This window comes from Meriones unguiculatus, chromosome 16, assembly GCF_030254825.1.
Source record: "Meriones unguiculatus strain TT.TT164.6M chromosome 16, Bangor_MerUng_6.1, whole genome shotgun sequence".
NCBI lineage: Eukaryota > Metazoa > Chordata > Mammalia > Rodentia > Muridae > Meriones > Meriones unguiculatus.
Genome location: NC_083363.1, coordinates 9,689,873 through 9,715,528, shown reverse-complemented (window position 1 = coordinate 9,715,528; position 25,656 = coordinate 9,689,873). Strand labels below are relative to the sequence as shown.

Below are 25,656 nucleotides of genomic sequence, written 5' to 3'. Positions count from 1 at the left end.
AGCCCCCTTTGCCTGTCTGTAGCTGGCAGATGACCTGGAAAGAAAGATGGGGGCCGAGGAGGGCAGGCCTGAGCATTTCCTTCTAATGTTTCTTTCGATAAGCCCCACTATCAAAAGCTCGGCATGCCTTCCTGACAGTAGATCAGTGGGCTTTGGGTGCGCTCTGTTCCACTTACCTAGCCCACACCTCTAGTTGAACATGGCTGGATGCGGGGGTGAAGGGCTTGGGAGAGGGTGGGGCGCTACATGTTGGGCTTGCTCCTTCCTCCCGGATGAAAAGCTTTAACAACTCCTTCCCTCCTCTCACAGGAGTAACACTTTATCCACACACTGTCTGCCAGCCTCACTGAAAGCGTGAAAGTCCCTCACGCATCTAAGGGACTACAACACAAACAAAACTTTGAGGTTTTGGAAAGGAAGCCATAAAGAAGTACTCCCCTCACCCCTGGGCCAGATCACAGTCCTCCTCGGTGTCCTCTTGATTCCCAGAATTCCAGATTTAGGAGTTCTGTGCAAATGAGACAGTAGGCTCGTTAGATGAAGGGGCTAGCAAGATAGCAAGGTCAGACTTGCCGAGAACAACCAGACCCCTGAGTCATACCTGAGTCTCGAGTCTTATGTATTTCAATACATTTACAACGGGCAGCAGGGTAGCATGTGCCCAGCTCACCTGAGCCAACATCCTCAGGAAGTCCTTCACATTGGAACTTGAGAGAAACGCCACAAAGGTAGCACTTGGATCTCATTTCAATTTATTTTTAGTATTAAAAGCTGTCAAAGTAAGTTACACAGATGCTCTCACAGTAGACATGGCTCCTTACCCTGTAAACATTTACTGTGCCTAGCAACGTTCTACCAAAGAGGACAATACAGGAAGAGCACGGGCAGTTTGTGACAGACAAGCCGGTTAGCTGCTTCAAGGCCAGGTAGCCAGGCCAGCATTGCAGGGTAAGTTGTGTTGGTAGGACTCTAACTCCCAAGAAGCCACAAATCCAGTCAAACCAAGGGAAAACATCACAGATGTTCCAGCTAAGGACAGTTTCCCCTTTCCTTTACTGGTCCTGTTTAGATACTGACTCCCGTGCTTGCCGTATCTCAGGGAGCCTACTTTTGCTTTCCCTGTCTACCTATGTCTCTGTAACTCTCCTTCAATCTGATGCAGTTTCCAGATTTAGCTGGGTTCCATTTACCTAGCCCACACCTCTAGTTGAACATGGCTGGATGCGGGGGTGAAGGGGTTGGGATAGGGATAGACCCTGGCTGTCTCTTAAGTTCATAGGGCTTGGTCAGACCCTGATATGGCACCCCTTCATCTCCTTCCTCAAGTGAGGGGGATTAACTTACATCCCATTTAGAACCTTAATCCCCATACATTACCTCCTTTTCTTTATTCTTGTCTGTACCCTCTATGCCAGTGCACCCTCTAGCCTGGGTGTCCCCTTAGGGTCTGCCCTTGACCCCTGGCCAAAGTCTCTGCCACAAAAAAAAAAAAAAAAAAAAAAAAAAAAAAAATTCCTGAAACCCTCAGGAAGCTCCTTTCCCACAGTCAACATGGGTGTCCATCCACACTGCCTTTTTGCTTTGAAGGTTCCAAGGAAGGACAAGAGTGTCCTGGAGACAGCAGCAAATGACAGGGGTGGTGCAGTTTGGGTCTAGGGGGCTCAGAGAGACTTCTAGTCATTCTTCTGTACTATTCCCCTGGGTGAGTGGTGTCTGGAAGGATCTGAAGTCTGTCTGTCTGGCCTTTTACCTCCCCACTGACCTCTGCCTGGCAACACCTGTGGGTCAGTGTTTACAGGTAACCCATTTGGAGACACGGAACCCAGGAAGGACTTTCAGAGGTGTCCTGGCAACCTAGGACCTCCTCACAGGCTAGCAACTGTCACAGACTCGGGGCAGGCTCTGGCACTGTAGTCCAGGGAGGAACCAGTCAGTCTTCCATTTACCCTTTTCTTGTCTTGTGGCACCATGACCCCTGAAGGGGCTCTTGGCTGCATGTAACTAAGGGTCAAGGCAGAGCAAGCGGCACTTCAGCCTCCTACTTCTCGGCAGGCCTCTTATACAGTTGTTATGACGTTGGACTCCTCAATGGCAGAGCAGATGACCCAGCTGACATTGCGACTCCTGGAACAGGTAAGCCAGGCTTCACCCACTGCTGCTGTCAACCTCTGCTGCTCCACTCAAATCTCCTGCCTCTACAAACTGCTAGAGAACTCCCTGCTTCCAGAGTAAACCTTTTCCCTGCATCTGGCTTCATAACGAACAACTATGGCTTCTTATTTGCCTTGTGTGTGTGCTCTGTAGAACCAAGTAGGTTCTAGCAGTTTCCAAAGTGGAAAGGCAGGTTGAACCTACCAGCAAGTGTATTTCTAGGGCGCGTCCCTATAAAACTCCTGTACCTTCAGGCTCCGGTGTTTAAAGGGATACTCCTTACTGTGGAGACAGAGCCCAACGCTCCCAGGGGGAAAACCTGGGCACGCCCAGTTTTCTCCACACTTTCAACCATCTGTGAAATTCTGAATGATCCATGACCAGCATTCCTGCCTCTACATACAACTAAGCATAGTTCCCTTGGTCTCTGTATGCTCTGCCAACATTGTTCTTCATCTTCCCACCTATTACTAACCCTGTCTGGATTCCCCTAGTCCAGGGCCCATGTGGCCCTGGAGAGGACCAGGGGATAGTCTCTCAAAAGTTGTGCCACAGAAGTCTGTCTGGAGCAGCCCATCCTTGTCAGGGACCCATTAATGTGCCTTCTTAAGACCCATCAGATCATCCCTCTGGGTCCCAGCAGGAAAACCCCATAAGGCCCATCAGGGTACCCCTTGTTACACATCAGGATGTCCTACTTGTGTCTCAGCAGATCAGCACGTTGGGGCTCCTCAGAGTATCCCCTTTGGGTTTAAGATGGAGAGCATATGTTATGTTTGAGAACACCACGAGAATAATCCTTACGAGAATAATCCTTACGAGAATGGGACTTGCCGCATGCACTCACTTTACATGTGTGTCTTGCCCTCATACTTCCTTCTGGGTACTGACCACTCCTAGAGCTCTTGGAATATCAGCTCCATAGGCAAGTGGACAGCACAGACTCCACTCACCAACCTGGAGTCAAGTCACCATCACAGTTTCTTCTTCATAGATGCTGGAGCGGGAACGAGAAAACATGGACAGTTCAGGTAAGAGCATTAAGCTGCTTGGGCGCATAGGGGAAGGAAGGAGAGCACGCACGGCGCACCCTTAGCCAGCAGATTCCTAAACGGAATGCATCTTGTAGATGAGATGTAGGTACAGAGAGGTCAGGTGACATGCCTCAGGTTGCTCAGTGCAGAAACTGTCCCTGTTAACTCAGACTCATACTGCTTTGCTTCATGGGTGGGCAGGGGTATGCCTTACTCTTCTCAGTACCTGGGACCAGCATGTAGGTTCATGGACATCTGAGTGAGGATGTGAGGCCAGAGAAACACGTCTTGTTCTTCAGACCATGGAACATCCATGGCTGTGGGTAACTCTGGGAACCCTGAGGGCAGACAGCTGGACCTGGGTGCCTCACATCTAGATGGAAAATGCCACACCAGGCCACATGATCCAGGGGACCTACGCACAACCCAATGGCTGCAAATGTGCCAGAGTAAAGCAGAATAAATGTCCCAGGTAAAGCTTCCAGAGAAGCCTGCCCAGGCAGCTCCAGTAGGATTCCAGGGCAAGCAGCCCCCTTCCAGAACTTTCTCCAGAGTAAGACCTTCTCCCCCAAATCACTGAACATGCCTGTCTTTTCCAGACAGCTTGGGGCTGGGGCTATGGAGGTATGACTGGGCCTGTGGAGGCCTCCTGCAGTACAGGAGTGCTGTGGCACCAAGAGACCTGTTGTATTGCCTTCCAAAGCCTTACAGGACCAAGAAAATCCACTGGGCTGACTCTGTCCCTTTCTATGATAGCCCGGCTATCCCTGCCACAACCTGGGCCCCTCCTTCTTCAGCATGGGTGTTTGTGACAGACCTGAGCTCTGTAGCCCAGGAAGCTCCAGGCTACTCTGAACCCCAGATGCAGAGAAGTTGGGATACTCTGCCAGAGCCAGCAGCCAGGATATATTTCTCAGTTTTGTGTGTGCCTTCTCCATCCAGGACAGCAGGAGAAGCCAGACAGAGCTCTGCAGAGTGCTCTGAGAAGAAGGAAGGACCTTCTACAGAGGCTCTGGGTAGGCCTCCACCTTCTGACAAACCTGGACCTCATTCCCCATGGGCTAATACACAGGCCAGCTCACCCCAACCAAAGCTTGCCTATACTCCTGGGGCCAAATTAGCTAATGTTTACAAATTGGGAATGGGTAATTGAACTGTGAGTATTAAGAGACTTTAGTATTCCCACCTTGTCACTTCCCTGTGGAAATTAGACAAGGTCAAAACTTAACTGTATGGGCAGTATGTGAGCTTAGGACCTGCTTAGGTCACTGCCAACAGAGCGGGCAATGGGCCAAGGTCCATTCCTACAGGAAGTGGAGCTCACCTAAACTAACCAGGCCAGCAGCAAGATGTGGCCCTGCCTAGAAGCATCTATATGGGCGTTTTCCCCAGCTGCGCTGGGACAGGAGGTTTGCCCTTGGCCTGGTAGGGAGCTCTCCACAGTGAGGTAGATGCTGAATGCATGAAGAATCATTAGACTGTTGGCTGGGAGAGAACAGCAATGACCACAAACTCAACAAGTATCCAGTATGTGTTAAGAGAATTTTCGAGTGTTTACCAAGGAGCATTTCTTGGGGTTACAACCGTGACGCAAGTCACATGTGGCCACCCATTTCCAATAAGCCAATTAAAAGTCAAATAGCATTGGAAAGCAGAAAAGGATGTTTATTCAATATAGTCACATTAGGAAGAGGGACAAAGAGATCCCTAGTTCCAGGGACTCCACACTAAACATTTAGGATGCCATATTCTCTGGCAGGGGTGAGGCAGGAGAAAACCATGCTAGTGAGAGCTTGATCACCCAGTGAGGTTCACAGATTGAATCAGGGCCCTCTGCTGATGGCTCTACAGCCAACACTATGTCAACCTTATAGGAACAGCAGCTGATGGATGAGTACACCCCAGACCAGGCCTGGCGGACATATGGACGAGCCATGGTGCCAGCCCTGAACCCAGAGGTGCCTCCCATGGATGTCTTTCCTGCTGCCTCCCCACCTTTGCCCCGACCCCCAGAGCCACCACGGATCATCCAGCACCAGGTAGGAGGAGCTTGGGTATCAGCAACAGTGGAGTGGGAGGGTTTGAACTGAGACTTCACAGCAATGCAGAAGGGCACTGTGTTGGCAGCAGGCTATCCGATCAGGAAGGCCAGAGGCGTTTCTCTCTTTTTCCCTCCTACATTCCAGGGAGGCCAAAGGCTCTCACTTCTTTTCTGGGAGGTCCCAGCAGGATGCCAGTGTTCTAGAGTGGTTCAATCTGCTAAGAGCCAATAACAGCTTCATTTGTTGTCCATGGCACCATGGGTCCTCTGAGGAGGACTGGCTTGGGGATGGCCACCTCCCAGGACAGATTCACCTCCTACTAGACCAGCCTAACAGCTGCACTGGATGAATTGGGGGAGTTTAGCATCACTGGGCCCTGAATTCAGAGGAGCATCACCCTTTAATACTTCACAGTGACCAGGGGTGATGAAGACCCTGACTTAGGAACTGGGTGGTGGTGGTGGTACACACCTTTACCAGAAGCAGAGGCAGGTGGATCCCTGAGTTAGAGGCCAGCCTGGTCTACACAGCAAATTTTAGGACAGCCAGGGCTATACAGAGAAACTCTGTCTCAAGAAAACACACACACACACAGAACCTGACTTAGGGATAGGGTTACCAACAGCAGAGTCTTCCATTCTGAGAGCTTTATATGGTATGGCATACAAACAATATTCTGAGTCACTAGCAATAGAAACCAACTGACTTCTTGATTATATGTGTGTGTGTGTGTGTGTGTGTGTGTGTGTATTTAAATGGTATGTACCAGTAGTATGTGCCTGTGCGTGTGATGTGTATTGTATATGAGGGCCACATGCGCGACAGAGCAATACTGTGGAGTAGGTTCTGTCCTTTCACTGTTATATGGGTTCTGGGGATCAAAGTCAGGTTGCCAAGCCTCTTGGCAAATACCTGTATTTGCTAAGCCATCTCACTCGTTCAAAAAGAATGTTCTTAAGCAGAGGAGGTAGAGGCCCAGGTGGGGCCTTTGTTTGGAACTCAGGATGAAGGAATGCAGGAAGTCGAGAATGAGCACAGAAGAAGAGGTTCTGGACACATTGGTTACCTGTAAGACATCTGTGCTTTGGGCAGGGGAAACCGGCAGCAGCACTTAGCAGAGGGAATGGATCGGCTAGAACTCCCTTTGCTTGTGAGCTATCTGCACCGAAGCCTCGTGTCTGCCCTTTCAACCTGTTGTCAGAACCATTGCATCTGTTTGTTTGTTTTTTAAGTTTCTATTACTACTACTATTATTATTTTATTAATATGTTTTGCTTGCATGTGCCTGTGTATGGGTGTTGGATCCCCTGGAACTGGAGTTACAGACAGTTGTGTACAGCCATGTGGGTGCTGGAAGTTGATCTGGGGTCCTCTGGACCCAGTACTTTTTACCACTGAGCCATCTCTCTCCAGCCCCCATGGTGCTTGTTTTCAAGACAGAGTCAGTCTCCCTATGTATCCCTGACTAGCCTAGAACTCACTATCTAGCCCATGCTGACCTCAAACACACAAACACAGCAAGCCTCCTGCCCCTGCCTCCTAAGTGCTGGCATTAAAATCAAGCATTACAACATCTGGCTGGTTTCAAATTCTTCCTTTTGTTCCTTCCTTTGGTTTTTGAGACAGGGTTTCTCTGTGTATCCTTGGTTGTCCTGACACCCTTACACACCCTATAATCCCTGGACTAGCTTTGTAGCCCAGGCTGGCCTGGAACTCACAGAGATCCTCCTGCCTCTGCCTCCCCAAGTGCAGGGATTATAGGAGTGTGCCACTATACCTGGCTCTTACTCTTTTTTCACATTTATTTATTTGTATTTTATGTGCATTGGTGTTTTGCCTGCATGTATGTCTGTGTGAGGGTGTCAGATCACAGAATTATAGTTTGTGAGCTGCCATGTGGGTTACTGGGATTTGAACCCAGGTCCTCTGAAAGAGCAGTCAGTGCTCTTAACCATTGAGCTATCACTCAAGTACCTGGTTTCATATTCTTAAAAGTTTGCCAAAAAATAGAGGACTAAGCTGGGCATGGTGGCTCACGCCTGTAATCCCAGCACTGGGGGGGAGTTGAGGACAGCCAATGCTACACAGAGAAACTGTCTCAAAACACAAAAGAAGAAGAGGAGGAGGAGGAGGAAGCAGCAGTAGCAACACATTTTGATGAGATGGTTAGTGATAGGGACACATGTTGGCATCTGTCTTTAGCTGTTGTCATTTTTAACAGCAGAGAAGACACTCAGCTGAGCCCATGTGGTCCATGAGCCAAAACAATTCCCTACTTGTACTCTGCAGAGAAGGCTCCGAGGTCTGGTCTAGGCCTCTGATTGTGTGAATAGAAAGAAGGGGCAAGCTCATTGTAGACTTGAAAGGAGGAGTCTTTAAAACCAGTCTTCCTGGTGTTTGCTTGAAATTGCTATACATGTCTTTTCAACCAGAAGAGAAACCAGAGGCCACTTATGCACATCCAGGGCCACACATGCCCTGCCATATAGGGTAATCAGCAAAGCTGTAATGTTACTATAGTAGACAAGCCACTGGAAAAGAATTGTGAACACCCGACTTTCATCAAGCAGGGGTCCATCCCTAGACTCCCACACCATGAAATTCCACTCTACTCCTCTTAAAATACATAAAGGTTAAAAGACTAGATACATACAATTTAAAAGCTATTAAAACAAAAATAACCAGGCATTAACTACCTTCCTGAAGGCAGGAAACATGAGAAACATTAAAAATATTACATTGCAAAAAAATAAAAATAAATAAATAAATAAATAAAATAAAAAAAAGATGAAAAAAATATTACATTGCTTGCTGAATGCAGTGTTATGTACTTAGATACTGTACTCTGGAGTCTGTTACAGGATATTTGATCCCATTGTGAGCCCCAAATTAGTGTACTGTAAAACCCTGTTTATTGTTTGGTGTGTTTGAGCTCTAGTACACACCTTTAATCCAAGAACTTTCTGTGTAATCAGGTGACCATGGTGTGGTTCACCCAACCCTAGCACACACCTTTAATCCAAGAGCTCTCTGTGTACCAGATCTAATAAAGTTAACCCTAGGTCAGGAGGCAGAGCAAGAAACCAGCTGACAGGGATTAATGTGTCTAAAGGACTTTGAGTGGAGGGGTATTTAAGACAGCATGGAGAAAAAGAAAGGGCTTTATACCTCAAGCTCTTTAGCTTAGGCTTCAGCTCCTCAGTTCCCTGGCTTTTGGGGCTTTGAACTAGCAAGCCTTTGAACTTGTTATTATTATTATTATTATTATTATTATTATTATTATTATTATTTTGGCCTTTTCCTCCTGGGCTGTCAGTTGAACTAGTGAGCCTTTTGGAGTTTTTCCATCCTGACCTGAGTGGGCAGGTCAGCTGAGTACTTTGCCTCTCTGAGCTAGAAGGTTTTCACCCCAGCATCTGCTCCTGAGTCTTTATTGGTAAAATATAATGGCTGGGATTTTCATTTTTGCTTATGACAACAGGAGTCAGAGACAGAAGTGTTGGATGTACTTTTTAAAAACTTTTATTTACATCTCTTATAACTTTTTCTTCCTACTCCCCCCCAGTCCCCTCTAACACTCCAACACCAGGCAGAGAGAGAAAGGGCTACCGGGGGAGGGACACAGTTGTCTTAGCTGCTTTCTGCTGATTGGGGTCATGGGGTTCCTTGGAGCCAGTCCAATCCTTGTCTCAGGAAATCTCCAACTTCTTGTCTCACTGCAAGGACAGCAATCAGCAGCTGCAGGAGGGAAGCAGCAGCTGCCTTGTTCTTTATCAGAGCTCCCCAGTGGCAGTTACTCTCTTCCTCAAATTTAAATTATCTGCAGCTGGCAAGGAGCTCTCTCAGAGCATGCATGAGGCAGAGTTTGTTGCTCTGGACCATCTGAATCAGTCCCACATCCCACACCTGGGATTAAAACAAAAACATGTTTATAATCCACAACTCAGAAGGACCACCACAAGCTCAAGGACAGTCTAGTCTACAGTGAGTTCTCTGTCAATCAGAGCTATATAGGGAGATCTTGTCTCAAAAACAAAACAAAACCATGTCCTAACAAAACCAGCTAATCAACTGTCTATTTAACTTAGTGTTAATCACTTAAACTTCTCTTCAGATGGATGATAGATGGAGGGACGGGTAGAAGGACAGATAGGAGGGAAGATGGATGGATGGGCTGAACAGATGGATAGATGACTTGGGTGGATGGATATATGGATGGATGGGAGACACTTGTGAAGACAGCTAATCAACTGGCCTTTCTTAGGTCCCCCAGCCTCCTGCCACGATCATTCAGCAGCTACCCCAGCAGCCACTGATTGCACAGATTTCTCCTCCTCAGGCCTTTCCCACTCAAAGATCAGGAAGTATTAAGGAAGGTGGGTATATATTCTATGTTGATACTGCTTTAGGTTTGTGAAAGACTGAAAGGGAAAGCATTTTTGTAAGTAGGTGTCATGCAACACTTTTTCCGGTGAGATGCAACATACAGACACATCTATTTACCCCAGACAGAGACAAAAGAAACAATATCACCGAAGTCCAACTTGGTGAACCAGTGAATTTATTGGGGTTACTTAGAGAAGCAAGGACAACTAAGAGGCAACCAAAATCACCTTAAGTCCACCCCAGGTTGGGTAATTACATAAAGAACCTGGAACCCCAGAACCCTCTGCAAATCAACGGGTCAGAGTTTCTGCCAGGTAGCTTGGCTGATCTGAACCCCTCAGCAGTCTTTACTGCATTTATAACTTTAGGGAAGGAGGTGCTTTGTGTATCTGCTAAGTTTCAAAGACTTCCTGAGACTTGTGAGTTGTTTACTTTCTGCTACTGTGGGGCTTTGATCTGCTGGAGGCTTGTTTGAGTTAACAGAAAACTAGATGCCCTTTCTGGAGATGGGGGCTGTAGGAGCAGATAAGAAATGGCTTTTTCCTGGCAAACAAAAACCCACTTCACAAGGTTTCTGAAGAATGCTAAGTGTTTAGCATTCTGGGGCAGGGTCCAGCCTAAACTAAGCTCAGATTATCATTTTGAGGGGGGTTAATATCTGAAATTTTATAAGTAATTTTAAAAGAGGATTTTTATTTGTGTATATAAATATTTTGCCTGCATGTACATCAGTATAACATGTTCATACACTGTAGTGAGAATTCTGGAATTTTGGTTTCTTTAAAAATCACAGAAAGTGGGCTGGAGAGATGGTTCAGTGGTTAAGAGTACTGTCTGCTCTTCCAGAGGACCCAGGTTCAATTCCCAGCAACCACATGGCAGCTCACAACTGTCTGTAACTCCAGTTCCAAGGGATCTGACACCTTTACACTGAAGCACATAAAATAAAATACTTTTTAAAAAAATCACAGAAATAGGGAGGGGGCTAGAATTAGGCTGTAAAGTGATTAAATAAATAAACTGCAGCTAGTTTCCGCCATTGTGTGACATTTGGAATTCTGGAAACTTTTTTGGAGGGAATATAAATGCTAGGGCCCCAATGAGGTGGGCGGTGGTGGTTACGGGGTCAATTCAGGGGGTTTGTTGATCACAGTGTGTTAAGTAGTCATGCACAAAGAAGAAACGAGAAGAAATTATATATCCTGATGGCAAAGATCAAATTTCTCCCAAGGACCTCGATGTCCCTAATCAGCAGGAAGTAGTCTAGAAATAATGTCAGCTCCTTTCTGACCCTGACTTTATTCAGGGATTTCTTTCCTCTCTATCCTTCTTTCTCCCTTATCTAGGATTTAGAGGGTTGAAAGGGTAGAATAAAAGGAATAGAGAAGGGTAGAAGAAGAGCCCATAAAGTAGCAAAGGCCAGCTACCAGAGGGCATCAGGTCCCCTAGAACTGGAGTCACAGATGGTTATAAGTTGCCATGTAGATGATGGGAATCCAAACAAATCAGCCATTACTCCTAACCACAGAGGCATCTCTCCAGCCCCACATTTTACTTATTGATTTATGCTTATTATTATTATTGATTTTTTGAGAGTTTTCTAAGTTTCTGTATGTTACCCTGGCTGTCCTGGAACTCGATTTGTAGACGAGGCTGGCCCTGAACTCACAGAGATCCACCTGCCTTTGCCTCCCAAATACTGGGATTAATGGTGTGCGACAACGCACCCAGCCCTACATTTTATTTTTTAAATTTTGTTTTCCTAGACGAAGTTTCTCTGTGTAGCCTTGGCTGTCCTGGACTCACTTCATAGACTAGGCTGGCCTCAAACTCAGAGATCCACCTGCCTCTGCCTGCCTGAGTGCTAGGATTTCAGGCACGCCTCGAGCACCCAGCTCTCATATTTTATTTTTAATTACATTTATTTATTTAACCGTGGAAGTGGGTGTGTGTATACACCACAATTCACTAGTAGAGACTAAAGGATAAGCCAGGTAGCTCTGGTGACAACAAAAGAACTCAAAAGCCTAGTGTGGGAGCCATTACTGCCTCCTCAGCACTATATAAACCAGGTACGGTGACAAACCTGCAATCCCAGCACCTGAGATCCAGAGGCAAGAGCATCAAAAGTTCAGGGTCATCCTAGGCTACCTAGTGAGTTTAGGGTCAGCCTGGGCTGACAGGATGTCTTGTCTCAGAACACAAAAAAGAAAAACATCAGAACTGACCAAAAGCAATGCTAATGGCACCTGCCTTTGATCCCAGTGCTGGGGAGGCAGAGCCAGGCAGATTTCTAGGCATTCCAAAATAGCCAGAGAGACCCTGTCTCAAAATAAACAACATATAAGACACCCAAACTATTTGTTAGATGGGTGCATTTCAGTGGTAAGAATTAAATGATATTGTCATACTAAAGCATTAATACTTGATCTTAAAGCTTTTAGAACACTGCCTCTTTTGACATTCTCCCCTACAATCTCTGCAGGCACGGTTTTGCTTTGTTTTTCCAAATTTGACATGTTTGAATATGTAACTAAAGACATGTAATTTTTGTCTTTCTATGACTGAGTTTGGTTAGTCTAATGCATATCCACATTGTAGCCAGTGACAGACTGAGTGACATTGCAGAGTGTGGGTGATCACATTTGGTCTCTCATCTAGTTGTCTGGTATTGTACTAGACTGACAAGGGGGCCCAAGCAGCTTGACTTAACAGAACCCTCCATTTGGGAGCACCTGCCACTCCTGCTGCTGGGCGGAGCCTCCCCCAAAGCTCCTGGAGTCTTTGATCTGAGTGGGACAGTCATTTAGCGTCTGGATTTTGCCTTTGTCTTGCATGGGGGTTGAGACAAAGGTCTGGCTCCCTCCAATGGCCTGCTTTGGGTTGTCCAGGGCCTAGAGCTTCTGTTTGAGCCCCACCCTGACACTGGGCGTGGCTCTGGAGGATGTTCCTTTAGGGAGGCTGACTGAGTCCAGGCACTCTGTTTCCGACTCCGTTGCTGTGGGAAAAACTGATGTTTGTCTGTTACACTGTCAAAATTAGAATGTTGCCAGGTACTGTTGTTGGTGATTGGTAAGCACACTGTTCCTATGGCAATAAAATCCCCACACTGGGTGGCCTAAAAGCTTATCTTTCTGGAGGCCAGACCTGGAAATGCAGGGTTGGGCAGGGCTACCCTCCCTCAGGGACTGGGAAGGTCTTTTTTGTTTCTTCCTATTCCACCCAATCCATCTCCTTGTCTTCTCTTCCCTTCCCTTTCCTCTTAGTAAAAGCAGACACACTTGTCAGAATGCTGTTCATGCTGTCGGGCTCCACAGCTGCTTTTAACGAATGTGAGGAGCAGTTATTGTCAGGGCAGGACCTATCATCAGGTGCTAATGTTCTGCCCAGTTCACAAACCCCAAAAGACCAGGAATGAACAGACTCCGCTGTAAATACAGGAGGTTCTTTTTATTGCAAATTGCAAGCTGCAGCTTGGGCCCACACGCCTCCACTGCCAAAGCAGTGGGAGCCGAGCACACCGTGCCCAGGTTAGTTGAATGATATATAGATTCTGGTCCCTCCCAGCATGCCCAAGGCAGAGGCAATTCCTGCCTGGCAAGCATCTATTGGTCAAAATGCTACATTTTGAATTGATTGGCTTTAGGAAGGTCCCCAGACCTTAATGACCTGCTGTCCCTCCCTAGGGGGATGGGCCAGTTTCCTAGCAACTGTTATCTCGTGTGGATGGGGAAAGAATGCAGTAAGGCGGTCCTTCCCCTCAGGGCATTACTGGACTTCTCCACCCACCTAGTTCAGGCCTTAATTAATAATAGCTGCTAATTTTTAATTTTTTTGGTCTCCCACTAACACTCGAATAAGAACCGGACTCTCCTTCCAGACATGGTGGAGATGATGCTGATGCAGAATGCGCAGATGCACCAGATCCTCATGCAGAACATGATGCTCAAGGCCCTGCCACCCGGAACCACAGGGCCTCGTGCTCCTACCCTCCAGGTGGGGCTGGGTGCAGAAATTCAGCCAGCTGCTGCAGAGTTGGGGTAGGGGAAGCAGGGGTGGTAGTGGTGGTGGTGGGTATTCCTGAGGACCGGTGCAAAGGTTTCTCCGGCTTGTGGGTATGTGATAAAGGCAATGTTCCCCAGTCCTTCTGCAAGAGGAACAGGTAATACAGCTGGGGCCCAGAGAACTCTAGGCCTAGGCTGTACTCCCATCATATTCTGCCGCCCTTCCCACATTTTGGGCCCAGGCATAGGAAAGGATGTTGCAGTCCTGACCTGGCCGTGTCCTCTGCAGCCGGGAGTCCTCCGAGCTGAAAAGCAGAAGCCACCCCCGGTCCACCACCACCACCACTATGCGCCCACTACGCAGCTGCAGGCTGCCTCCATGCCTGGCGCCCCTTCAGGCTATGGGTGGCCTCCAGTGGTTGCAGCTACTGCCCTCCCACAAGCAGCCAGCTTCTTACCCACCATGAGCTTCCTGACTGAGCCGGCTAACTCCCAGCCTAGCAACCCCTAGCATGCAAGTCTGGAGGGAGAAAGCTAGCGTTTTGCAGCCGGTAAGTGGAAAGATGGGCCGGGTCACCTCTCCTCATGGTATGCCAACAAGCACATGCACCCTGTGGTCAGGAAAGGGTGACCAGAAAAAAAAAATTCAGTCTACCATGGCAGCAGGTTGCAGTCCCAGTTGCCAGGCCAGGTGGATCTATGTCACCCTTGGGGAAAGTCTGCGTTAGACTGGGCATAGACCAGTCCATGCCCAGCAGGACTGGTCCCACAGAGTGTCCTTCACCTCAGCCCAGGTCCCATGTTACATCCAGCCCAGGGCACCCCTCATGTTACATCCTTGGATTCCCCTGAGAGCTGCTCTGATTTAAAAAAAAAAAAAAAAAAAGTGCTGCCTTTCCAGGTGTGTCAGACCATTCTGTGTCTTGGTAAGCATTGTGGCCTTGCCGGCTGTGGTTACTCTTCAGGGCCATCTGGGAAAGCAAGGGGAATGAACGCCTCACTCAGACGAGATACAAACATTTTATTATGAAAGAAAAGCAGCTCAAAATCAGAATAGATCATTACAGCCACCTACACATTCAAGCATTCCTATAGAAGGCTGGAATAAGAGTCAAATTGAGGGCTGGAGAGATGGCTCAGAGGTTAAGAGCACTGGCTGCTCTTCCAGAGTTCCTGAGTTCAATCCCCAGCAACCACATGGTGGCCCACAACCATCTATAATGAGATCTGGTGCCCTCTTCTGGTGTGCAGGTGTACATGCAGACAGAACATTGTACACATAATAATAAAAAAAAGTCAATTGAGGCTGTGGCCAGCTCAGTGGCAGACAGTTCGTTGAACATGTGTGAAGCTCTGTTATTTCCTTGTGCTGCACATGCCTATACACAGAGACCAGTTCCAGGATATTCAATGGCCTCTTCTGATTTCCATGGGCATCCATGGGCATCAGGCATGCACATGGTACACGTTCACACATGCAGGCAGAACACTCATGCATATAAAAATTTTAAATCTAACAATAACAAAAACAGGTGTGAGGTGCACACACGTGCCGCCTGCAGGCTGTGTAGTAAATGGATGTGCATGCTGCTTACTAAGCATCTTTCCAGGAGACACACACACACACACACACACACACTGTACCCTGGCTCCCACGGGTGTATGACCACTGTCTCTGTTCCATCTATACCCCGGCCCTGTCAGCTTTCTTTCATGTATGTGCACACGCTTCCTTTACTTTCTGGTGTCTTTTTTGTTGTTGTTTTGGCAAAGATGATTTCCCTTTTGGTTTTGTTGCTGCTTGGTTTTTGAGCCCAGGCTGACAACAAGCTTACAGCCCTTCTGTTTTCGATTGCCTGCTGCTAGGATTAGACACGTGCAATCAGGCCGGGAGTCCTTTTCTGTCTGTCTGAGACAGGGTCTTACTCTGTAGCCCTGGCTGGCCACGTAGACCAGGCTGACCTTGAACTCAAGGAGCTCCAGCTGCCACTGATTTCTGGGTGCTGAGATTAAACGTCTGCCTAACCTTGTTGTTTAAATGGTTTTTTGTTTGTTTGTTTTTTGAGACAAGGTCTGTTATGCAGTGATGGTTGTCCTGAAACTCACTGTATAGACCTGGTTTGCCTCACACTCAAAGAGATCTTCTGTCTCTGTCACCCAAGCACTGTGAGTGCTCGGCACAACTGGCTTAATGTTTTATTTTTAAAGATTTATTATTTTGTGGTATTATATTAAACCCAGGCTTTTTTTTTTTTTTTTTTTTTTTTTTTTTTGAGACAGGGTTTCCTTGTATAGCCTTGGCTATCCTGGACTGGGATTAAAAGCATGTCCACCAGCCCATCTGAGAACCCAGGCTTTCAAGCACACTAGCCAAGTGCTTTTTCTATTACGCTGACATCATGGCCTGTTTATCACTTTGAGATAGCACCTCACTGAGTTGCTAAGGCCGGCAATTCTCCTGCCTCTGCTGCCCTGGTAGTTGGGACTTGCTGGAGTGCTAAATTCCACCTGTCTCTACAGGTGTTACCTTCAAGTATTCTAGTCAGCTTTCAATTGCTTAAGTTTTTTCATTTGCTAAGTTTCTCACCAAAAAGCTGGTCCCCATTTTAAAATCGCTGGAACCCTACAGGTCAGAGGCAAGATGACTCACAGTTGCCAGTTAGCCCCATGTGGGCTGTCCAGGACTGACCTGGCGCCCACACAGTGAAGGCGGTGATGTGATGTCCGCATGGATGAACAAGTCAATGCAACACACTTCCAAGGGAGCTCCAGGGTGGTGACATCTGCTTCCTACAGAACCACCCTTCAGTGCACACCAGGGTGTGGTTCTAGGGTGTTTTGTTAAAAGCAACAATTAAAGACCTTATACAATTTCCCGTTTTCATGGTAATTTCTAACATGGTTTGTCTCTCATATAGTTATTAATTTGATAGAGGGTAAAATTTGACAGATGTTGTCCGTCTCGGATGGCTTGGCATTGCTGGGTTAACAGGAGGAAGTATGTTAGCACCTGCAAGTACCCTGGCTCTGTGAGCACCACTGGCTTATGGAAGCAATGGGGGAGTGCGCACGCACCCACCCTCACATTCAGTCTTCCTAGTCCCTTTCAATCCAGCTGTTCCGAGGCTCACGTGTGGAGGGCTGAAGAATCTGAGCAGGTCCTGTAGTGGGCTGAGGGGGCCCTAGTGACTGGGGGAAGAAGTTTCACGTGGCTATGCCTCTTAAGCGTGGTGATGGGGACTGAGGGCATTCTATGCACACCTGTACCCACCCACCCCATCAGAGATTTTAAAGATGGCCCAGAGAAGAGAGCAACCAGGTCCATACATGGGCTGGATGGAGCCTTCACATCAGCAACCAGTCCACAGAGATCATGTAAGTCTCATCAGGATCATAGGTCCTTCACACAGGTAGGGGACTGAATCTGGAGTAAACACAAAATAACAAAGGATTGCTGTGCCTCCCGGAACAGCAGGACAGAACCTGCCCCACAGGCTTGGAGCCACAATAGTGGCTGGACTTCCATATAGCTGCTGGCCAAACCACAGATTTAGGGCAGCAGAGCAACCAGCTGGGAATGTAGTGGAGCACTTGCCAAGCATGACAAGGCCCTGGATTCCATCGACAGCACTGCAAGATGAAGCCAAAGAGGAATTTTAATTCGGAGTATGGCTGCTCTGGCAAGAGATCACATCCAAAGACTTTCTAGGTCTGTGTGATCTGGCTGGAATGCAAACAGGAGACAGAGGCAAGCAGATCTCTGAGTTCAAGGCCAGCTTGGTATAGAGCAAGTTTCAGGCAAAGAAAAGCTTAGGTCCTGGTGTGGTGGTACATGCCTTTAATCCCAAACAATGAAGGTAAAGATAGTTTGTAGAAGGAAGCACCCATGCTTGAACATGTGACCTGACAGAGAGAATAGACAGAATAGGATACACCCAACTCACGAGAAGAGAGAAGAAAGGGAAGCTACTTAAGGGGCAATGAGAGAATGAGAGAGAGAGAGAGAGAGAGAGGAGGCAGTTTTACTGAGATAGTAATAGACAAGTTGCATAAAGAACTTGTGTGAAGACTGAATGAGCCAGAGAATGAGAAGGAGCCAGGGGATTAGAGTAGAACTGGAGTTAGTTTAAGACCAAAAAGAACAATTCAAATGCCAAGAGAGAAGCCAGATTGAATAAGCCATCTGGGAGAGGAGTTTAAGGCAGAACAGCTGAGTTGAACCAGCCAGTCCAGAAGTCAGTGAAGAATAAGAAAGGGTGAGCTTATTAAGCAGAGGCTGAAAACATTCTAGGCCTAGGTTAGGTTGTATGGAGGCTAGAAGCTTCCAGGACTAGGCCTAGGGTAGCAGAGTGAGGCAATACTCCTACAAGCCAACAATTGAAAGAGGCAAATAAAAGTTCCTTTTATAAACACCCACCAAACTAAACCGGAAATGCCAAACCAAGAAGAAAAGGGGAAATAGAAAAACAAGCAACACAGAAGCAGTCATTTTCAAAGATGACAAAGCAGTTAGATGACTGTGAAGAAGGGAACAGTCTGCCATAACTGTATATGGGAGTATAGATAGCAGAGAGGTCAGGAAACCCTATCTAGGTCCAAGCTCACTGGCTACATTCTGGGAAGACAAGTGATGTACACTTTCATTGGCATTCAGTATGCCAATACAGCTGGACTTCAGGTTGATCAGGATTCCATGTTCCAGGACTTGAGCAGAATTATCATGCCACTAAGAGCCAATGGGAAGAGCCCCAGTGACAGGGACCACAGTGGCCTACAGGATGTCAGTGGGATGGCTCAGAGGGTAAAAGACCTTCCTGTCTTTTACCTTCCTGTCTTTTAGCCTGACAACCGGAAGTTCAATCCCTGGGACCCACATAATAGAAGAAGAGAACCATCTCCACCCAGTTTTGCACTCTGATCTCCACATGCATGCTGTGGAATGGGTGCACCACACATACTCACATACATCAAATAAATAAAATATAATTTGAAAAAGGAGAAACAACAACAAAGATAGGGGAACTGGGAGATGTACCTGAATCTCTGGCCCCAGGTGACAAGATCTGTAGGTCAGTGGGATTTCCGGTGTCTACAGCCAATGGCTTAAGAAAAGTGAGGGCACAATGAGCAGCAAGCAAGGTTCAGGTAATAGAGTTCCTGAGAGTTGGGGTGGGAACCTTGCCCTCTCAAGTCTGTTTGTCTGCAGGTGTCCATCCTTCTAGGAAGAACTGACTTCAGTATTCTGGCATATTCATTCCGCCTCGGGGAGACAGGGCAGTCCACTCAAACTCTACAGTTAAAAACCCAAAGAAGCATACAAGGCATCCATGTTTCCTCACTTAGAATGGCCTGTTCTGCTTACACTGGTAAGACAGCCTCTACTCAGAGGGCCAGCCATACTTCTTTGGTACTTTCTGAAGCCAATTTCCATTCACAGAAATTAAGCTTTAGTGTGGGCTGATGTCCTACAGGACAGCATAACCAGCAGCGATCCAGTGTGGAGGGACAGGACTCTGTCCTTCCAGCTCTCTACCTCAGAGCATCGAGGCATCAGTAGAGGTCCCTGGTCAGGGGCTGGAGTGTGGCTCCGGTGTAGCGGCTCAGTTCTTCCAGCACCAGCTTCTCTTGGTTGTACATCTGGATCACAGCAGCACACAAGCTGATAAGAGGGAACTCCTGGACACTTGTCCCGAGGCAGAGTCCTCCCCCTCCCCAGCACTCCCAGCTCAGCTCTGCAAAAGGCTAAAGGCAGCACCTGAACCGAGAATGACAGCCTCTGGGTGGACAGGAGGTACAGAGGAGTAAGGACAGCCAAGGGTGGGCTCCCAAAGTGCTGAAGCTAGGGTACAGAAGGGACCCAGGGAAATGTGGAGTGGGCATAGAAAACTCTGGGCAATAGCAGAGCCAGAAGGAGATCTACTTTTTTTTTTCTTTGAGGCAGGGTTTCTCTGTGTAGCCTTGACATCCTGGACTCGCTGTGTAGACCAGGCTGGCTTTTAACTCACAGACATCTGCCTGCTTCTACCTTCCTGAGTGCTAGGATTATAGGCATGTGTCACCTTGCCCGGTTGGGGATCTACTTTTAATTGAAAAAAAAAAAAAAAAAAAAAAAAAAAAAAACACAAAAATGTTCATTCATGGGCTAGAGAGATGGCTCAGCAGTTAAGAGCCCTCACTATTCTGACAGATCACCTGGGTTTGGTTCCCACCATCCACACTAGGAAGCTCACAACCACCTGTAATTTCAGTTCCAGGGGATCAACTCTCTCTTATGGCTTCTGTAGGTTCCTCCACATGCATGGTGCCCATAAATTTGTGAAGGTACATACACATAAATAGAAAATCTTAACAAAAAGTTCACTCTGAGCAGTAGGCTATTTGGTCACAAATATAACCTAAGCCTGTTAGACACTGTGGTGGCTTTATAGATGTGGTACCCATTGCCTATTAGAAGAAACAAACCACTACTTCACATTACCTGGTGCCAACTGATGGGTAAGGTCTTTATTATTATTTTTTTTTTGTATGGGCGAAATTCTTCTAAACATTAAGTGTCTTCTGACTCCCATTAACAATAGCTAGCACTTCAGGGAATTTTAACTTTTTTTTTTTCCTCTTTTGGTTTTTTTCAAGACAGGGTTTCTCTGTGTAGCCTTGGCTGCCCTGGACGCACTTTGTAGACCAGGTTGGCCTGGAACTCACAGCAATCCACCTGCCTCTGCCTCCCTGAGTTATGGGATCAAAGGCGTGCGCCACCACACCTGGCTGGGAATTTAACTTTTAATCTGTCTGTCCAGGTGCCTTTTAATAGTGAACTATATAAGGCTCATGAGGAGCCAGATATTTAAAAACACGACCTCATCTTTTCAGGCTGGAGAGATGCAGGCCATAGTTTTGCCTTTACCGTGGGGTGCATGGTGCCTAGGGGTTAGGGTTACGCCTGAGGGTAGCATGCGGGCCATTGCACAAGTACTGCTCTTACCTTTTGCCACTCTGCCTCGGAGCTGTGGGTGAAACCCAGAAGGTGACAGAGTCCATGGGTGGCTGTCACCTGTTGGAATAATCACGAAGCCAGCTCAGGGGATGATGTACCAAGAAGCTGCCCCCTCAAGGTCACAGACTACCCCGGTAAGACTGAGCTTCCTGCGTCAGGACAAGCAGTTGCCACACTGGGCGGGAGTTACGGGGCTCAGTTCCCTCCCGTCTAGGAAAGTGCTCCACCACTGAGCTACCTCCCAGCCCCAGTCCCCTCCTGTGTAAAGTGAAACAATTCACACAGTTCGCTTAATTAGCGTAGAGCAACACTGTTTGCACAGGTACAGAGGGTTGACTGTCCCTGACAGGACAGTATTGGGGATCCAATTAGAATTAAGCAGGGATGGCTCATGGGTGGTTACGGTCTCAGAGATCTAGAAGGGCTGCAGTGAAGTAATGATTGATACAGAGTTCAAGACCAGCCTGGGCAATGTAGTTGAGTCTACAACATTTCATTTCCTTATTATTTTTAAATTGTGCATCTGTGTCCGTGACTGTACGAAGGAGTACAGATGCCCTTGGAGGCCAGAAGAGGACGTTGAATCCCCTGAGCTGGTTAAAGGTAATTGTAAAACACCTAACATGGGTGCTGGGAATAGCACTCAGGTTCTATGGAAGAACGGTGCTTCCTATTACCCACTAAGCCATCCCTCTAGCATGGGCCTATATCTCTTTAAAAAAAAAAAAAGTGAGGCAGCAAGGAGAGGATAAATACAAGAAGGTGGGGACAGGACTGACAACTGGTATTCTAAGAGTGAAGGAGCCAAGGACTCTGGAAAGTGAAGCCCTGTGACTGGATGGGGTTGAAAAACAAGGTCAGAGCATCAGTGCAGAGATTGGGCACGGTGTTCAGGGAGAGACAGGATAGGATTCCAGGAGGTTGGAGAGGGGTGTGGAGGCAGAGGCTGGGTCGGGAGAGTTGCTGTGGACTGCTTCCAGCTGCACACAGGACTATCTGTAGCCCACAGAAGAGGGGCTAGAGCAGAGTGCAGAGGAGGGACTAAGGTCTACAGCAGGTCCAAAGAGGCCACATCTCATGAATAGCCTGCATGCTGGCTAGCTTTGGCCAACCAGAACACTAAGATTATAGAGAGGAACACTGCAAATCAAACTAAAGCAATCTTTAGTCTCCTCCTCCGGCTCCCCCCCCCCCCACAGGGTTTCTCTGTGTAGCTTTAGCAGTCCTGGACTCACTTGTAGACCAGGCTGGCCTCAAACTCACAGAGATCCATCTGCTTCTGCCTCCAGGAGTGCTGGGATTACAGGTGTGTGCCAACTCACTTGGCTTCTTCAGTCCTTTCTAATAGCCATTTACTACCAACCTTGGGTTTACCAGATCTCTTGGAAAGCATGGTTAGTCTGACACATCTCTAACCTTCACCAGCCCTAAAGCCAATCACATCAGAAACCTACCGAGTTGTCACCATCTCCTGGTACCTGTCTTTCTGATGTTTGCACTGAAGTCACTGGTGAAAGCACTAACTTGTACCTGTCTTTAGTTCTTTGACTATGAAAGTTCACATAACCCCTTCCATGTTTTAACATGTCATTCCACGTAACCTGAATCTGTTCCTTGGCCTCAGTAGTCGCTTATATTTGGCTCAGAATAAACTAGTTTCTTATTTCCTTTAAAGCAGAGCTGTTATGTTATGTCAACAGGCAGTACTGCTGCTGGCTCTGGGCCACTTCCTGTCACAATAAAGAATTACAACTTCTTCCTCATGATATACCACAGGGAACCTGGAACAAGGACACAATCAAAGCCAAGGTGCTTAACTTTGAGTCGCCTACAGAGCCTGCTTCAGGTCGCTCTTAAATTCTAGAAGGCACACAGCCAGCCAGGCTGTGGCTGTGCGGCTAAAGCCAGGTCTGAAGCCAGGTGCTTCTGTTGAGCAATGGTAACACTTCTCTTGTCAGGAGCTTCCCTTCCCTTCCTTCCAAACCTGAAATGTTTTGGCTCCTGTTCTATTTTGAGCCGTGCAATAAGAAGCCAATCTGGCAAACTTCAGTCGGGGAAACATGTTTTCCTCATTTCTAGACATAAAAACTGAAAAGGCCCCTGGGAACTCCTGGGGCCTTTACTTCCTCAGTGTGTCCTCACTTCCCCAAGCCTGAAGCTTCCCGGCTCTGTCTGTTAAGTTCTCCCCAGCGATACAAGGGCACCTGCAGGTACTAGTGTGCACACAGGTGTCTCCTTTTCAACCTTCCCTACGGCCCGAGTTTTGTTAGCGAATATTTGATCCTGCACCCCCACTTACCGTCAGGATGTCGTAGAAATCCTCATTTTCTTTGCAATGCTGGAAGATATATTCCACTCCTAGGAAAACATCTCCCAAATTATACTCATCTGGTGAACGTGGCTGCGGAAGTTCACCTGCTTTCAGGTTCTGAAAATGAGAAGAACGAACTTGGAAGCCTTGTGAACAGCAGGCCCAACTACGTACGAGAGCTCAGCTCACTTGCCAGTAGAGGACAAAGGCCTCTTGACCACAGGATGCTCAAGCCACATGATGGAGGCGAAGTATCATTAGTCTGAGGGGTTGGAAAGCATAGTTATTGCATAACAGGCCTCACATATTTTGATCCATCTCATCAGGTTATTTACATTTCTTTTATCCTTTCCAAAGCAAGTCACATTCTATGTAGATGAATTGGCATATGGACCAATCACATTCTTTCCCACTTGCCTGACTCCATGCTTTTCCTGTTAAAAGAAATCAGTAAGGCGAGCATTTGGACACATTTTTACATTGTATCTTCTTCATTATTCATTATTTGGATTTCTTTCTTCCTTTCTCTTTTTTTTTTGAGACAGCCTTGGCTGTCCTGGACTCACTTTGTAGATCAGGCTGGCCTCAGATTCAGAGATGTGCCTGCCTCTGCCTCCCCGAGTGCTGAGATTAGATTCATTTCCGTAGGTGTAACACTGTTAAGATTATGACATAGACATACTTTAAGTCTTTTCAAGCACAGTCTACTATCAATTTGCTTTCCAAAAGGATTATTTCAGTATATGCTACTAACAATGGGTGAAGATATTTAGGTAAAGTTACTTGTAGCCATCACAAGGTGTTGAAAATGTTTACTAGTTTTTACTTTTCAATTTTCTATCCAAGCATTAATTACTGAGGTACACCTAAAATTGCAGAGGCTCCTTTTGAATTCCCTGATAAAACTGAGGGAGTAAGGCTGGTCCCTGCATAGAGAAATTGTGATGTTTAGGTATAGACATACTTAATGACTTAATGGGCATGGGTTATAGGTCATATTGCTTCACTTCTTTTATTTGCTTGTTTCTGAAAAAAGATTTTTTTTTTTTTTTTTTTTGAGACAGGGTTTTGGGCTGGAGAGATGGCTCAGAGGGTAAGAACACTGGCTGTTCTTCCAAAGGTCCAATTCCCAGCAACCATATGGTGACTCATAATCATCTATTGTGAGTTCTGGTGACCTCTTCTGGCATTCAGGCAGAACACTGTATAAATAATAAATGAGTCTTTGAGACAGGGTTTCTCTGTGTAATCCTGGCTGTCCTGGAAGTCACTTTGCACACCAGGCTGGCCCTGAACTCCACCCAAGATCCTACTGCCTCTGCCTCCCAAGTGCAGGGGTTTAAGGGTGTTTGCTAACCTCCTGCTCCCCCCACCCCCCAATTCCTCCAGATAGGGGCTTGTTATGTGGCTCTGTCTGACTTTGAACAACTAGGTAGACCAAGGCTGGCTTTGAACTTACAAAGATGTGACTGTCCCTGTGTCCTGAATAGATGGGATTAAAGGCATGCACAGTCACAGCACGCCAGACTTCACTGCATTTTTTGGGAAATTTCAAAGCTAAAGATAAGCACATCTGTAATTTAACAAGACTTATTCTGGAAGAAAGGTAGGCTGTATGTGAAGAACTTTTTTTTCCCCCGTTTTTTTTTTTTTTTACCTCATGAAATGGGAAAGAAAGCACATCAGTTGGGGCATTTTTATTCCTGTAGATCCTATTAATGTGCTGAATATTCTCGTTGTCAACACAGATGATCCCCAGGTCAAATTTCTTCACTCCTAAAATACTCCTGACCATATCCATCTTCCTGCGAAGTGGCGCTCTTCTGATGGCAACCACCCGCTGCAGATTTTTAATCACCAAACTCATCTCCGGAAGAACACCCAGCCCTTTAAAAACGGTTGGAAGGAACCTGTGGTTAAAGTTCGAGAAAAGGCCCATCAGTACCAGAAAGTGATAAATTATGTAAGAATACACACGTACTCACAATAAAAACAACTTTATTTAGTGGAGTTTATCTGCAATTCTAAGGAAATTTACATGTACCATGGGAAACTATGTAACAGAGAAGACTGGGCAGTGTGCGGAATCAGGTGCTTTGGGGTGCTTGCTACGAGGACCAAGGGAGGGTTAGCGTGAGCGAGAAGGGGTCGCCGTGGGTCCAGAGACTCTCGGCCACCCGCGTGGGCCGATCCACGCACGAACTCCTACGCCACGTTAGGGGAAATCGCCGCGCACTTACCGAAGGCCGGGCAGCAGGCTGATGGCCTGCCGGAAGGGCAATAGCAGCACACCGCAGGCAGCGGAAGCTGGGTGTGGAGGACCGGAAGTCGGTCCGACGAATTTGATATCCGTCGCACACATCTAGGGGCCGGCCCGGGAGATCGGTTTGGTACAGGGCGGTGATCCTGGTGGCCTGTCCGATGCAGATTGTGGGCGAGCACGGCCGCTCGGGACATTGGCGATATCCGGCGGACGCGCTTCTTCCGCGGCCTCCGCTCTTCTGTGCTCCTGCAGAATTGCTGAAGGTCTCTGTCGGCCTTCCGGCGGGTTTCCTAAGGTTTGTCAGCGTAGGAAAAAAAAAACAAAAAACCAACAAACCTGTTCTACGCCAGGGCAAGGCATCTCAAGTTCGAGTTACTGGGAGGAAAATGAGATGATAGGAAACCCAAAGCGGTAACATTTAAACAGTATTACATTGTGGTTCTCTGGCCTTGAAAATCGCAAGAATCTGGC

General features: G+C 47.2%; 3 protein-coding genes across 7 annotated transcripts in view; 2 read left to right on the top strand and 1 right to left on the bottom strand.

The window, feature by feature from the left end:
- Positions 1-16,384, top strand: part of C16H21orf58 (chromosome 16 C21orf58 homolog) — a 20,484-nt gene extending 4,100 nt beyond the window's left edge. The window contains exons 2-9 of the mRNA XM_021652524.2: positions 2,053-2,133; positions 3,146-3,182; positions 4,128-4,201; positions 5,060-5,224; positions 9,492-9,603; positions 13,494-13,609; positions 13,907-14,168; positions 16,247-16,384. Of these exons, the coding sequence (XP_021508199.1) occupies positions 2,071-2,133; positions 3,146-3,182; positions 4,128-4,201; positions 5,060-5,224; positions 9,492-9,603; positions 13,494-13,609; positions 13,907-14,128 (789 nt within the window). The 5' untranslated portion in view covers positions 2,053-2,070 and the 3' untranslated portion in view covers positions 14,129-14,168; positions 16,247-16,384. The remainder of the gene's footprint in view (positions 1-2,052; positions 2,134-3,145; positions 3,183-4,127; positions 4,202-5,059; positions 5,225-9,491; positions 9,604-13,493; positions 13,610-13,906; positions 14,169-16,246) is intronic.
- Ybey (ybeY metalloendoribonuclease) lies at positions 14,626-25,303 on the bottom strand. Of its 3 annotated transcripts, XR_009586718.1 has the most exons (6): positions 25,163-25,303; positions 24,580-24,832; positions 22,911-23,039; positions 20,600-20,668; positions 18,653-19,276; positions 14,626-17,041 (listed from the first exon to the last, which is right to left on the bottom strand). XR_009586718.1 is itself a non-coding variant. In XM_060369328.1 (5 exons), exons 1-5 carry the CDS (start codon positions 25,282-25,284, stop codon positions 19,058-19,060), a joined length of 792 nt encoding a protein of 263 aa, XP_060225311.1. In that variant the 5' UTR covers positions 25,285-25,303; the 3' UTR covers positions 14,626-19,057. The 3 variants fall into 3 exon arrangements, 2 of the variants coding, with proteins under 2 accessions (XP_060225311.1, XP_021508185.2); XM_060369328.1 differs by having other exon boundaries at positions 14,626-19,276; XM_021652510.2 differs by having other exon boundaries at positions 14,626-19,254.
- Mcm3ap (minichromosome maintenance complex component 3 associated protein) overlaps positions 25,264-25,656 on the top strand; it is a 46,199-nt gene continuing 45,806 nt past the window's right edge. For 2 of the 3 annotated variants that reach the window (XM_060369327.1, XM_060369325.1), the window contains exon 1: positions 25,264-25,656. The gene's annotated coding sequence lies outside the window, so the exon portion shown is untranslated. The other variant, XM_060369326.1, reaches the window with a different exon arrangement.